This window comes from Psilocybe cubensis, chromosome 1 (genome assembly GCF_017499595.1).
Source record: "Psilocybe cubensis strain MGC-MH-2018 chromosome 1, whole genome shotgun sequence".
In the NCBI taxonomy this organism is placed as follows: domain Eukaryota; kingdom Fungi; phylum Basidiomycota; class Agaricomycetes; order Agaricales; family Agrocybaceae; genus Psilocybe; species Psilocybe cubensis.
The window spans coordinates 2,896,309-2,909,668 of record NC_062999.1 but is presented as its reverse complement, the minus strand read 5'-3'; the positions used below and the strand labels follow the sequence as shown (position 1 = coordinate 2,909,668).

The following is a 13,360-nucleotide window of genomic DNA, read 5'->3' as shown; positions in this document are numbered from 1 at the left end:
AGCGATCAAAACATTTCGATGAATTAGCTATAGATACAATGTCCTCCATTGTGCAACTGTGGAAAATTGACGAGAAATGCAGTTATGGTGTTTCGACGTCAAAGTCATCTTCTTCTAAACGGGGTCTCTTGGAGCCAGTAGGCACACTGATTCCTCTAGCTTCTAGCACGTCCATTGCAACTTTAGCGGCCCCTTGGGAGGATTTTTTGCCCCTCGCTCGCGTTCTACGCAAAGCCCCGAAAGCGTGAGCTTTGATAACAGCCACGGTGCATGAGATTGGCGTAGGTCCAGGAGACGATGGTTCTGGTTGAGGATGGGAATGAGCGGTATTACGACGTGTCCGAAGATGCTCGTTTGTAAAAGGGATGTCACCATCGCTGCTGGGTAGATCGAGTTCATTATCATTTGCAGGGATTATCGGCGGGTACTCGGCGGTGGTCTCAGGTCGTCGGCTGGTTCGATAACGTACTGGATCAGAAGTCTGACCCGTGAGAGAGATGTCGGCAGTGCCGCCGTGGAGGGTCACCTCTGGGCAGTGGGGAAGAGAATGTCTCCGGTAATCAAAACCTGTACGATCTTGTCCAGAGGGCTGTTCATGAAAACTGAAAGGAAAAGATGACGTCATAGGAATAGATGTAGATGAACTTGGGGTAGAAGCTGTTGGTGACAATGACCGACTATTTGGCAGAGTGTCCCCGACGCTTTGGTGAAATCGATCGCCATTGGGAAACACGTAGGGCGCATTCTCCAACACAGAGTTCAGGGCACCCTTCTGCTCGTCGCCGTTAAACCGTCCAGGATAGGTAATCATATCTGAAGTAGCGGTGAGGGTAGGAGAGTGAACATAAACGGGAGATTGTGAATGTGGAGGTGTACCAGATTCCCCTCCGGGAACTATTGGAGGTGAGGCCTGCCAGCGGGCATCTCTCGAGAGGGGATATGGGTGCGCCGGTGGATACTTAGTGCCACGGGCATTGAGGTGCGACGCAGATGATCCGTCTGCAGCCATTTCAGTGGTATTTGGGAATGGGATTGTTGGTGACTGATTGTTAAAATTAGCCCCATTTCCACTTGCTGGGCTGCTATAGTGTCCCTGGCTTGCATCCGATTCGCCTCTGTATGTTATCTGCCCACCTCCATATTGCGTATGCACTACAACTGGGGCAGGACCTGGTGGATGAGCAGACAAATCGGAAAGTTGAGCTTGCGCCAGAAATGGCGACGATAACGATGGTAGGGCAGGCAGATCATCCACACGGCCTGATTTTCGCGTTTGAAATAGAGCTCGCCAGAACTTTTCGCGTTCCCGGGATTCTACACGAAGACGAATGTTTTCCTGTCGTAGTTCGGCATTCAAATTCTGAAGGTCGCGCGATGCTTCCTGAACTTGGAGAACGACGGATTCCAAGTTTGTGACTATGCAGAAGTCAGAACAAGGGAGACAAGATGACAGTGGACAGATTGAGATCATGTACCTGTCTCCTCAAGAGTGGCGATATAATTTGCACGCCTGGCACGAAAGGCAGCCTGAGCATCGGCATTCTTCTTCTTTCGAAGAGCGACGTCGGTCATACGCGTAGAGACCTCAGATGGAGGTTTTGGATTGGCGGTGGAGCGAGGCGGGGAGTCGTTGGTATTGGACTTTGGCATTAGAGGGCAAAATGGGGAAAGCGGAGAAAGATGTTGCGGGTTAAAATGCGATAGAAAAAGAATTCTTCTGAGGACACGAGGAGAGGGTCCGCGGCCCTTTCTGTCGTTCTACTTAGCCGATGTTATGGACAATTTAAGTTTGGCCTGAAGGGGTGCGGCGCTCACGCACTGACAGCACACCTTTCTGGAAGATGACTGGGACCTGAATGCGTCTCGCTTCTTCTACGGAATTTTATCTCCATCGAACCCATCCACTTTCTTAATCTAAATCACAAACAACACCCGCCACTCAAACACGCATCCCATCCAACCCAGTAAACAGTATCACCACAATCCCTCAGATCTATTTGATTACATTTTTGCCAGTCACCGTCCTTGCGTCCGTATTCTCACCGCAATATCCGTCCCACCATGTTCCCTTTTTCTATATCGAGTTAGAAGGGGCATCGTCGCGTCGGATGCTGATTTGGTACCACCCAGCTCCCCCCACTTGCAAAATGAAGCCCGTCGATGCAGGCAACGGCATGGTCTCCGGAGGTGCTCCGAACTTCTAACCTGCTCCAGCATCATCCGCAACTTCCATGTCCTCTGCGTCTCCTTCCATATCAAACGATTCCAACCACGTCCCGGTCGAATCAAGTACACATGCTACCCGACGATTCACCCTACCATTCAGCGCCATAGAAACAGCGCCAGTCTTGCAGCCTGACAGTGCTCGCCGGCGGTCAACAGAGACCCTCTGTAAAGGTAACTGAACACTAGCTAGTCAGCACAACTCCGGACACAAAGCGATGATAATTATTCCCTACTTGACCGTCCTTCCACAATTGCAAGGTATCCTGCATCAAATCTTCACGGGTGGACCTCTTTACGTACGCGTCGTGCAGCAGATTTTGATATCCTATATTATCGTAGCTGAGCGTTGCTATAAAGGTTTTCTCTTCACGTTCATTAAGATCAGCCTAAACAGTGGAAAATAGCCTCTAAACGAACTTACTTTCTCCCTCGCGAAGCCGGTAAATAATTACGACACATTCATCGTCGAAAAAGTCGGCGTCCAGGAGGTCAAAATTACTTTGTTCTTCACCTTCCTCCGTGAGATAGCATTCGAGAAGCGCAACGCCAATTTCAGATGGCAACTCAGGTGCCTCAACCTCAAAACGGAGTTCGACAAGAAGCACTGCCATAAGAAAATTCTCATTTAGGATGATCGAGCTTTATTAACAAACCAACTCACGCGCATTGCTGTCGGGGTATGGAAAATGAGAAATTAGATGTTGGATGAGTTCACTATTCTAGCAACAGAGTCAGCAAGGTCCTGTCTGATATCATGGCGCGCGTTTCACCTACCTCACTCAATACAGACCTTTCCCGGAAGGGGAAGCCCAAAGGTTGTTCGGGTACAGGCATCGTCTCCGGTTCCCGCTTTGGTTTCGATAGGGGATCAAATGAAACAACTGCAGAGCGGGAGGCAGCTGCAGATGCGTGATGAAAAACTCGTTCACAGCAATTGCCTAGTTCCTGAATCAATGCTTCGAGGTTCCTATCTACACCAGAAAGATCCCTTTGCGGGAAAGTCTAGCGGTATTTGAGATGCCGAATGATGCTTTGGGTGGATTTTGACGGACCTTCTGCCAAGCCATTTGAGACGCATTAGCAGCAACACTATGAGCATGTTCCAATGCCTGCCCTAACGGGCCATTCTGGAACTCAGCGAAACCTAGGTCAACCAGTCGGAACTGAGGTAATGGCCCTGTGAACCACTGATCGACGGGGCTCTCCTCAAGGCCCGCAATGAAATAGTTGTTCACTTCCAGGATATCGTGTTGAATGACATTTACCTCGTTTGAAGTGTTGTTCAAATTGGTGACCTCTGTTGCAACAATATTAATAATCCATTTTTATATATGAACGTGGAATTCACCATAACGTAGCCATGATATAAATTCTCTGAAACGAAGCAATTCCCGCCTTGAAACAGCTGCCAGCCAACTTGCTATGATTATCCCTCTGCTGGCCATATCGAGGCAATAAGTAATATCATGGGCGCTCAGTTCAAACGAGGAAAACTGCTGGCTTCAATACCATTAAAAAAGAATTCTTAATCATCATAAGAAGCACGTACAGGTTCGACCATCCTTGTACTTCCTCCAAAACGATATGTAATCTTTGAAGGGCAGGCGCGATGCGCTTTTCTGAGTAATCGCGCAATTTGATGAATGCCTCAGAGACGGTAGTTTCCCATTTTAAAAGACCCTATCCAGTGTGAGTCTCTGACGCTCAATAAACTCAAATCACTTACTCGTTCACTCATTTGTTCCCCACTACCAAGGAAATCTTGCAAAGCTTCTGATGATCTCCCGGTCCCCAAAAGATAAGTTAAATCCAAGATAGGATCTGAATACAGCTCTAATTTATTGTAAGTTCGATTTCTCGATTCAATCAAACGAATGACTGCTACATACGACCGAATTGTTCCTTCTGTTTGGTTTCAAGGGATTTTATCCACCTTGGCCCCCATTCTCGAGCGCCAGTGTTAGTTTCAGACCCATACCAAGCTTCGCGCATTTCTTTTACTGAGCGCATAGCATACCAAACGATCTCACGTGCTGTCGTGGACAGCTTGGCAAGGTCTCGCGATTTTCTTTGCGACAGAAGAGGCATTCGGATAATAGCGGGAGTGAGGTTGATAGAATATGAGCCTTCTGTCATAATCCTAGGTTGACCTATAAAAAGGGGCCGGGAGGGATGCTTCACAGCTGAGACAAAATCCACTTCCTTTCCAATAGCAACAATGCCTAATGGAAAATGACCATCAAGATATGAATATATGCGTCCGAGGTTATCAACCACCATGAGAACGCTATCAAGATTAGAAGTATCCGCCTCATCGAGGTTTGCTTCGTCCATAGCAATTTTTCCATGGGATGTACGACCAATTGACGCTGCAGCGGGATCGGCCAATAAGCTAGGCCAAACTTCGATAATTTTTGGAAGGTGAGATTTCTGGGTCGAGTGTGTATGTGATCCTTGAAATGCAAACAAGTCGGTTGCCCTTAGTAGTATAGTGAGTAATAGTGGAAAATTGCATGTTACAATACTGCCATACGTTGATTTGTCAGTCTCTTCCTGCATGCTGTCTAGCAATGGAAGTATCTTCAGAATAGAGTGAGCTGAGCCCGTCTAATAGGCCATAAGATATTGTTAACGCAAAGTGATTTAAAGGACTGACAATCAGATTGTTTCTTTTGAAAATATCTGGAATGCTGGAATTGGATGGTCCCGTCTTGTCGTCACGAAACCACCATACGCCAGTGACATGGCCCGCAGGATTGCCAGGTTCAGAGACAGTATTTATGGGCAAATTGTATGCAACACGGCCATCTTGGAGGGAATGAATCGAAATAGCAAGAGGCTCGCGAACGACAGCTATACTTTGTCCTGTGTGACTTTGAGAAATTGTCACCGTTTGGATGGTTGATACTTACCATCTGGACTCCAAGCTATCGCAACAGCCTGGCAAACACCATTTCCATTGCCCACATCAATTTCCCATATTCTTGATCCTCTAACAGAACTCCAAAGACTCATTCGGTCAGCGCCCCCCATGCGAGAAAATAAAACAACAAGATCTTTGTCCGGGCAACATGAATTGACAACTAGTCGACCAGGCAAGGGCAGGCGAAAGTTGGTCAATGAATTGAAAGCATTGGTTGTCATTATAGCGAGTAGAACTGAAGGTGTCTATATACAGAATACTCCTGAATAGAATGGTCACCACATACTAGAGCAACCACTGCACCTTTTCTATTGCCACTTCAAAATGAGACAGCAATTGATAATATGTCCCGTGTTATAAGCGCGTGAATATTCGGTGCGTCCACGATAGAGCATAGTCCAAACCGTAAGAAGTATGAAGAATGTCGCTGGAACAGAACAGTAGACAACGCTTCAGATCAACATTAATTAGTACGACACAAAATGTTCACTACTATATCGCTTTCAGAACTTATAAAAATGTGACCATGTCATGTCACGTTATATCAATGCGTACTCGTAGTTAGTCATGTACCGAGTCTCCTAGTACTAGGAGTCTAGGATCGACTAAATGTGTACTGACTAGGCTCTATATTGCGCATACTATATCTTAAGGCAACGGCTGAAATATAACAACTAAAACCATTATTCATTCGAATGTGAAACCCCTTGGTAGCCCTTCTGGTGATTTTAATTGACTGGGAGACTTAAATAAACTTATTGGAAGAGTAGAAGAGAGAAAAATATTGTGGACTTCTTTGCGTTACAACTTGACGTCCAGTTTGAGTAATTTACGTAGGCAGTGCCGTTATAATTCCGTTAAGTATTTAACGTGATCAAATTACATCGTATTGATAGTCGTTAGAAGACACCAAAAGTAGCTTCTTGTAGAAATGATAACAAGAACAATAAAAGTTCAGCAATTGTAATACATGTCCCAGATTTAGAATTGACATAGAAGATAGAAACACAGAGAAAGGAGCAAACGACATCACCAGAAGAATATCTTCCGTAGACCTGCGACGTCCTTAGGCTGACTATGAGGAACAGCATCATCATAATCAAACTCTTGGGATTTTAATCTTGACTTTTGCATCTAATGGAGAGCACATAAATTTGAGGGGCGTTGAATAATACAGCAAAAGCAATAAGGCAAACCTCAATCGACATAACATTTGCTTTGAAAATCAGTTGTGTAATGGCAGGGCGTTCCGGGAAATCGTAATCATGCGAGTTTCGACATTGAGCTTGGCACTGTAGGGTGCTAGAGATAAAGCGACCCATCATGTTGAACTTCCCCCAATGAATCTTGTCAGGATATGCAGGGTTTGAGTCTCCATTTCCCTCGTGCGCTCGGATAAGATCCGTCATATGGACCTCCCTGGACGATGATGAGAACAGATGGGTAGACAGGTAGTCAGATACTCACAAGGCTGGAATGCAAGCCCCTTTCGAATTTCGTAACGCCAGTCGATAAGCGCGATGGGCGCGTACTTGCTGTAAAAGTACATCCCACGACCTCAGATTTTTCGACGCATCTGGTGATTTAGTCTTGAAAAGCTCCATAGTGGGATCGTCAGTGGCATTATTGATTCCAGCCACAAAAGCACGCAATGCTGAATAATTGTTCATTTGTCTGAGTTTCTGGGCAATTTCGACAAACTTCTCAATCTGTCGGGCACGATTTCTTGGTCGTTCGTGGCAAAGAATCAATGACACGACCCTGTGTTTATTGGATGAAGTAGATTTATGAACGAAAACTGTTGAAACTAACCAGTCTGCAAGATGATTTGATACAGTATTGAATGCAGTGATGGGTTCGCCAATTGTTTTCCCCGATACAAATGTATAATGCAGCCAGTCCCGAGGCTTTTGGAAAGTCAGAGAAATATAAATTAAATATTAAAATTCCGAACCTTTATATTTAAAAAAAGTTTGACCCATATTCGAGTGATTTCCTGAGCTATCTCAGAGGGATCAGTATTCAAAACTTCCTGCGCAAGCTTGACTAATTCCTTTAATTGCTGCTTTGGAGGTTGGTCCTGGTTGGACTGTAGGTAACTGTTGAGTTGCGGCGGTATCGATATTGTCTTTGGCAAAGGGGTACTGGATTTGCGCTCTCGAGCAGGAAACGATGCTTGAGGTGAAGTAGAAGGTGGCAAGACATCTGAATCCATTTCTACAGACTCCGTGTCGCCAACCCTAGTCTCATCATCTTCGGCCTCACTTTCATCACTTTCATTCTCGATAAATTCAACCTTTTTTGCCCAAGCGGTATCTTGATCCTTAAGGCTAGGCAATTGTTCCAAGAAGGGGAGAAATTCCGACCCATAATGTAGAAGGTGAGTTTTGGCAATTATGGATTTTATTAGGGCATTGAGGGCGCCAGACGTCCCTGGCACGGAAAAATCATGCGCAAAATCATGTATCCATGTTTCTAAGAGGTGGCAAATTCTAAAAAAAGGAAAGAAGAGGAAATTAGTATGTCGCTGCGGATGACTGATTCGAGAATTTAATGTACCGCATTTGAGCAAAACAGGCAAACATTGGGTCCCCTGATGGATTATCAAGCTGTCGCATTCTCTTTTGCATAGCAAGCAAGACGGTTCTGGGTGTAGTGAACCGCCGAAATGTCAAGAGAAAGTTGGTGATAAAGTTCGGTTCTATTAAAAAATTCAGCTGACAGAAAAAAAAAGAATGACAATACAATACGAACCTTCACCACTAACGGCCAAAAATAGCAACTTATCAAGCAGTGCATCTAGATCTGCCCATTGGGCAGGACGCCTTAGAAGCGGCTTAAGATTTGAGCGGTTTTATGGTAGATCGACCGACAGCACTCACGGCTCTTTGACAGTTTTTTTTTGAACTATAGATGGCGCGGGTTCGTCAATATGAGATGGTAAATTTTCCACAGGCTCCGTATGGGTATCTTCAGAAGAAACCGCTGGTAATAATTCTGTGCCCACCGACGGCTGGGAATCTATATTATCATCATTGCTGGACTGTGACCAAATTGGTGACTGCGTAATAGCTGCGGGGATGGGTGGGCTGGTATTTGGGGGTATATCAGTATTTTCAGACTTGGAAGGGGTTTCACTTGTTGAGGGTATCAAAGTTGAGCTTGACGGCGCCGTTTGTTCGAAATCTGTCCATGGTGTCCCGACGCGATGCAATGGTGGAGGCGCCGCCGGATTTCTAGCATCATCCTGTTTCTTTGGTACTACACCAGTATTAATAACAATCGACAGGAGGTCAAAGGAGACGATACCTCTCTGCCGAGCAACGGCTTTGAGCATGTATGAGAAGGACTGTCTCATTTTCTCCTTCCCATCATCACTTTGATTGGACACCTCAATCAGGCCAGTGTCATATTTCTTCAACATGCTCAAAGAATCATTAGAATCCACTTCCGAGCTTAAATCGGATTTGCATCCCAAGACCATGATTGGTAAATTAGTCGACCTATAATTCTCTGTATAATCTGATAAATACGCAGACAGAATGAAACAACTGCAAACTCACTGAGAAGGGCTTCCACAGGTTCGAATGAACTTTTATTGGACCGGTCGTAACAAATGATGAGGCCGTCAATGGTGGGTAGGTCTTTTGGCCAAGGAAGTGGGACATTGCTTGTGCTTGATATCTCAACTTCAATAGAGTCGATAATAGCAGGCTGAGATGTCACTGGGGATACTGGAGAAGCTGGCAAATCCACTGTGAGTGAACTACTCCGGCGTTTGTCTACAGCTGGATCAATAATGTATAAAAAATCAGAAAGAGATTTCGCACATCGAGGTAGGCGTGAAGGGTGAGAAGACTCCATCAACGTAGTTGTTTCTGATAATTTGTACTGCGAAAGGCCCTTGCGAATGACTGTTGATTTGCCGCAACCAGTGGTCCCTATAACAGCAAGGACGACAGTTTGTATAGACTCCAATACAGTGTTCTGCTATTGACGTCAAATGGATATAAAGGTGGTAAAAAAAAAAGGTAACTTTACAGGTGAAGGCAAAGGGATATGAGGGCTGACTACGACACGCTTGGAGGACTGTGGGGGGTTGTAGCCCAAACTTCCACTGCGCGTTCGACCCGCAGGGAAGAATTCATAAGTCGAGCTATTCAATGAAGGGGATTGAAGAGATGACATTGAGGAAACGACCCCTCGTTCCCTGATTGCTGTCACCGTGGAAGCCATTGAAGCACTGTTATTTCGGGCTCTCGAGGGAAGAGGTAAATGTCCCCCTCGTATAAAGGGTATAGTCGGCTCTTGCGTTTTTAAAGATATACGTCGAAAACGTTCTGAGGAATTAGCATCGGTAATGGAGTCAGAACGATCAACATCAAAATCCAGCGGGGAGGGTGAATCATGATCTACTGGGGTAGAACTAGAGCTCAAGTTCTCGCGTCGGCTAGACCAAGGTTCCACTTCTGGATGAGTGTTACTATCTGTCCCCATTTCTGTGTCATATAGACTGTTTTTCAAATGTTTGGGAGACTGATTTGAATAATTTCGAGACCCCTCGCGACCATACTGAACAAATGAGTCGACAGATATAGATTTCCGGAGATTTTGTAGAGGGGACAGTGAAGATAAAGGGAGTTTGGTGGCCTCTTCACTGGCGTCTCCGGGTGATGAGAGGGCTGTCGAAAACGATTCGGCGAAAGAGAGTGAGGGGGATTGAAAGCTGGCGGAGTCCTTGTCTGCTGGTACAAGGAGATTATCGTTGTTAGTGTTGAACGGGGATGTCTCCAAAGGTGGAAGAACTGGAATGTCTATAGGCTCATTCGAGACCGACATTGAACCTGCAATGACCGTTTCGTTGGGGAAGCTACCTCGGTGGAAGAGAATGATGAGGTGAGGAAAGAGTTTGTCTATTGCACCCGTGTTTCGCGGCCAGTTCCTTCTTCTCAATCCGGATGTTTGCTCCATCATTCACAAATTCGACTCTGGTAACCTTCAGATGTCTGCCACTATCAAACCTAGAGTTCTTCTAACGGTGATTCCAACAGGTATTTTGTATATACTTAACTGGAGCTCACCAATTTACAGAATGATGATGGCCCACCCAATACCACAGAGTCACCCTATATCATGGGTCTATACCGTCACCTAACAGAACATCTTGGTATGCAATTATGCATTGAAAACGAGGGATTCCCATTTATTTCCTTTCAGGTTGGGATGTAAAGGTTGTCCTTCCCAGTTCGCAAAAATCCTGGATTGGTTCGTTTTCTTTTATCAATTGACGTGCACAAAATACTGACTATTGTCCTACTATCCAGGCAAAGCATATCATATCAAAGAAGTGACCAGAGGAAATTATTTTTACCCTAGGAAGGATGGATCTGGTGAAATTACTGCTAAATCAAGACCTCTGCAAGACAGCGAAGTGGTAAATTCACACATTTACCAGTTATGACCTCTACTGATCATAGGGGTTACAGGCGGAATGGGTTCTTCTAGATGGTGTATGCGGTTCAACTCTTTTAGAGTCATGAGCGTAATCTTAACACAATTTCTCCCAAAGACACCTGCTACCTGTGCAAATGTTGCCTTACACAATTTATTCAAGGATCAGATTGACCTCGTGGTACGACTTTCTCCTTGTTCTCAGAGCAAAACACCGCTTGATTTTGAGAATCACCAGATTTCAGGCCCCAATCTAGGTCGCAATACTTCTTGTGAGGCCTTGTACATTACCCTCAGAATTATGCGATTGATTTCATGATGTTATGATATAGCCGCCTTCGCTTTATCCTCAGGAACAATTGGAGCTGCGATGTCATCTTCATTGTCAAAAAAACGTGCAATCGCCCTTTCCTACGGAACTGTTGTTCATCCGACTCCCACTACGTACTTTGAACCTGCTCATGACCTTGGATGTCGGATTATCAAATATCTTTGGCACAACTGGGGAGCGGACGATTGCGGCTTGCGGCAAGGCGAAGTGGATCTGTACAGCGTCAATATCCCCTTGGTCGAAGAAATTCTCTCGTCCGATGGCTTGAAGATTTGCTGGACACGAATGTGGCGTAACTCTTATGGACGGTTGTTCAAAAACGTTTCTCCAACCGGAGTCGAAACCGTGGACCGCTTAGTTCAAACACCTGGACCAGATACAAACACTAATACTGAAACACAGGCTTCGTTGCCAAACACAAAGAACGAAATTGGTGACTTGTTGTTCAAGTGGGCACCTGAAATGAGGGGGCTTATTACTCCTTCGCTTGACACCCTTCCTGTTGGTTCTGATGGTTGGGCGTTGCACCAAGGATGGGTAAGTGTAACTCCTTTAAGGGCAAGTTTCGGGGAGCCTCAGTACCACGAAAGTGACCCTGAAAATTTGGTGTGGAAAATGAAATTATAAGCCGTAATTCCTGGCATTTTCCACTCTAGATAACACCGTACATATTGCTACAGTTACCCCGTTCATTTTATACGTCTACGATGTGTTATTACAAAATAAATAAACCAGTTAACAGTACTATCAACAATGAAGACATTGTAAGAGACATAAAAGAGTACCGCAAAAGAGAACAAGATGCATTCCCCTGAATATCATGACCACTAAGCACGGTCTTCTTGTAGACTTTCAAAGAATTGATGCTCCATGAAGCATTCTGGATGATTACTTCAACAAATCATCATATAGAGATAAGAACGGTAATACCTCGAAATTCTTGGGATCCATCAATCTCTCTTCACAGGTACCTGGGCATCCAGATGTGGCATATGAATTCCCTGCCCAATCTCCTATTGAATCAAATAAGCGATCTACACGACGAAACATAAGGCAGAGGAAGGTTTATACCGCAGAAGGTAATGTCTTATACACGGGGGTTGAAGGAAGACACACAGTCAACTATCTGTGAAACAGATAGAATGGAAACTAACCGAAGACAATTGAATGATTCACGAAATACCTCCCTAGGTCGCAGTGCGAAGCATCAAGCCTAGCCGAAGGTAAACCCCATTTCGAAGGGTTTGGTGCCCCATCTATGATATCACTTGGGATTGCAGCGCGATAAAATGACCCTTCAGAATGCAAACATTTAGAATGAAAAATGATTTTAATTTATCTGACTCACAGACAGAAATGTCGTTTTCATCCCACTTCATCGCGAAAGCGCCGCCTCCTTGCATGTCAAAATAAGGCCCATAGGATGCTCTACTCCATTCTGTTACGCCGCAGCCAGAATTGTAGTTAATAAAAGCGTTGCAGTCCGTATGCCTGTGGCCATTGCTAGACTAACGACGTGGAGTAAAGAATGAACAACCATCGAAAGCCCCCTTTTCAAGGACTTACAGAAATGGTACCAGTGAAGTTTACATTGGGATTTAGAGTGCAACCTGTTTATGTTTGAGATCTATGCCTTCGAAAAACGAGAGAATCAAGCACAGAGTCATTCACCTGGTGCAGTGTGCCAAGCAACTTGATTGTGTTCGTTGTCATGAACGCCTTCTATAATGTCAATTTCACCGTCCTGGAAGTGACATACATTTAAGCGTATTTTTAATAAACCGTACCCACTGCGGTCTTACCCAAGGCCAATTATCAGCTCCAACCGTCCAAAACGCAGGCCAAACGGCTACATAGAAATTGAGAAAAGAGACAACATCATCTGACGAACAGTATTCTGACCGCATCCCCAAGGTGCACTGTTCAGGTCAAGAATGAACAAGCCGGTGGTATAAGTCGTCAAACTTTCGATACGAATGCTAGAGTGCTCTACTATTAGTGAATAGTGTGATCGATATAGAAAGATAAATACCTATTGCGGAAGGCTCCCCTCTCCAGATATGTGTCATGATCTGCGCGCATGATTACAGTACCATCATCTTGTATGGAGACCAAACCACTTTCAAAGGCAGCCGTTCTATTGATGTAACTACAGAGAGTATATAATTTGGAAGTCCCTTTCGACTTGAAAAACTTACTTTACATGACCACTTGGAACAATGAGTGCCTAAAGTAAGACAAAGAATGTAAAATTCACATACTTCGTTGGGTCCTTAGTGTCAAAAAATTTCCAGCGACTGCGGATGGTGATCACTATATTTCCAGACCGTGATACTGTTGGTTTTGCACTGCACATACTCGTAGAAGGTTTTCCCGGAGTATTCGTCTTGAGGAAGCCACAAGAACGGAGTTCCGTCCGGGTTGTAGTT

At 45.0% G+C, this 13,360-nt stretch overlaps 4 protein-coding genes across 4 annotated transcripts; 1 reads left to right on the top strand and 3 right to left on the bottom strand.

Annotated features, from left to right (window-relative positions):
• Nucleotides 1–82: 82 nt before the first annotated feature.
• JR316_0000980 (uncharacterized protein) lies at nt 83–1,650 on the bottom strand (the record flags this gene model as incomplete). The annotated part of the gene is made up of 2 exons (XM_047886793.1): nt 83–1,416; nt 1,476–1,650. The coding sequence occupies 2 exons, from the start codon at nt 1,648–1,650 to the stop codon at nt 83–85; spliced, it is 1,509 nt and encodes a 502-aa protein (XP_047754539.1).
• A 550-nt stretch (nt 1,651–2,200) lies between these two features.
• JR316_0000979 (uncharacterized protein) lies at nt 2,201–5,259 on the bottom strand (the record flags this gene model as incomplete). Its single annotated transcript, XM_047886792.1, has 13 exons — nt 2,201–2,401; nt 2,460–2,575; nt 2,648–2,830; nt 2,888–2,945; nt 3,001–3,228; nt 3,279–3,523; nt 3,575–3,726; nt 3,776–3,906; nt 3,953–4,059; nt 4,116–4,705; nt 4,760–4,833; nt 4,883–5,091; nt 5,139–5,259. 13 exons carry the CDS (start codon nt 5,257–5,259, stop codon nt 2,201–2,203), a joined length of 2,415 nt encoding a protein of 804 aa, XP_047754538.1.
• A 919-nt stretch (nt 5,260–6,178) lies between these two features.
• Nucleotides 6,179–9,988, bottom strand: JR316_0000978 (Ras guanine nucleotide exchange factor P; the record flags this gene model as incomplete). Its single annotated transcript, XM_047886791.1, has 11 exons — nt 6,179–6,283; nt 6,346–6,568; nt 6,617–6,910; nt 6,962–7,056; nt 7,104–7,641; nt 7,709–7,850; nt 7,904–7,974; nt 8,032–8,662; nt 8,713–8,937; nt 8,980–9,136; nt 9,221–9,988. 11 exons carry the CDS (start codon nt 9,986–9,988, stop codon nt 6,179–6,181), a joined length of 3,249 nt encoding a protein of 1,082 aa, XP_047754537.1.
• A 163-nt stretch (nt 9,989–10,151) lies between these two features.
• JR316_0000977 (putative tubulin--tyrosine ligase PBY1) lies at nt 10,152–11,558 on the top strand (the record flags this gene model as incomplete). Its single annotated transcript, XM_047886790.1, has 8 exons — nt 10,152–10,187; nt 10,241–10,316; nt 10,367–10,414; nt 10,474–10,583; nt 10,636–10,659; nt 10,719–10,781; nt 10,839–10,872; nt 10,933–11,558. 8 exons carry the CDS (start codon nt 10,152–10,154, stop codon nt 11,556–11,558), a joined length of 1,017 nt encoding a protein of 338 aa, XP_047754536.1.
• Nucleotides 11,559–13,360: the final 1,802 nt, after the last annotated feature.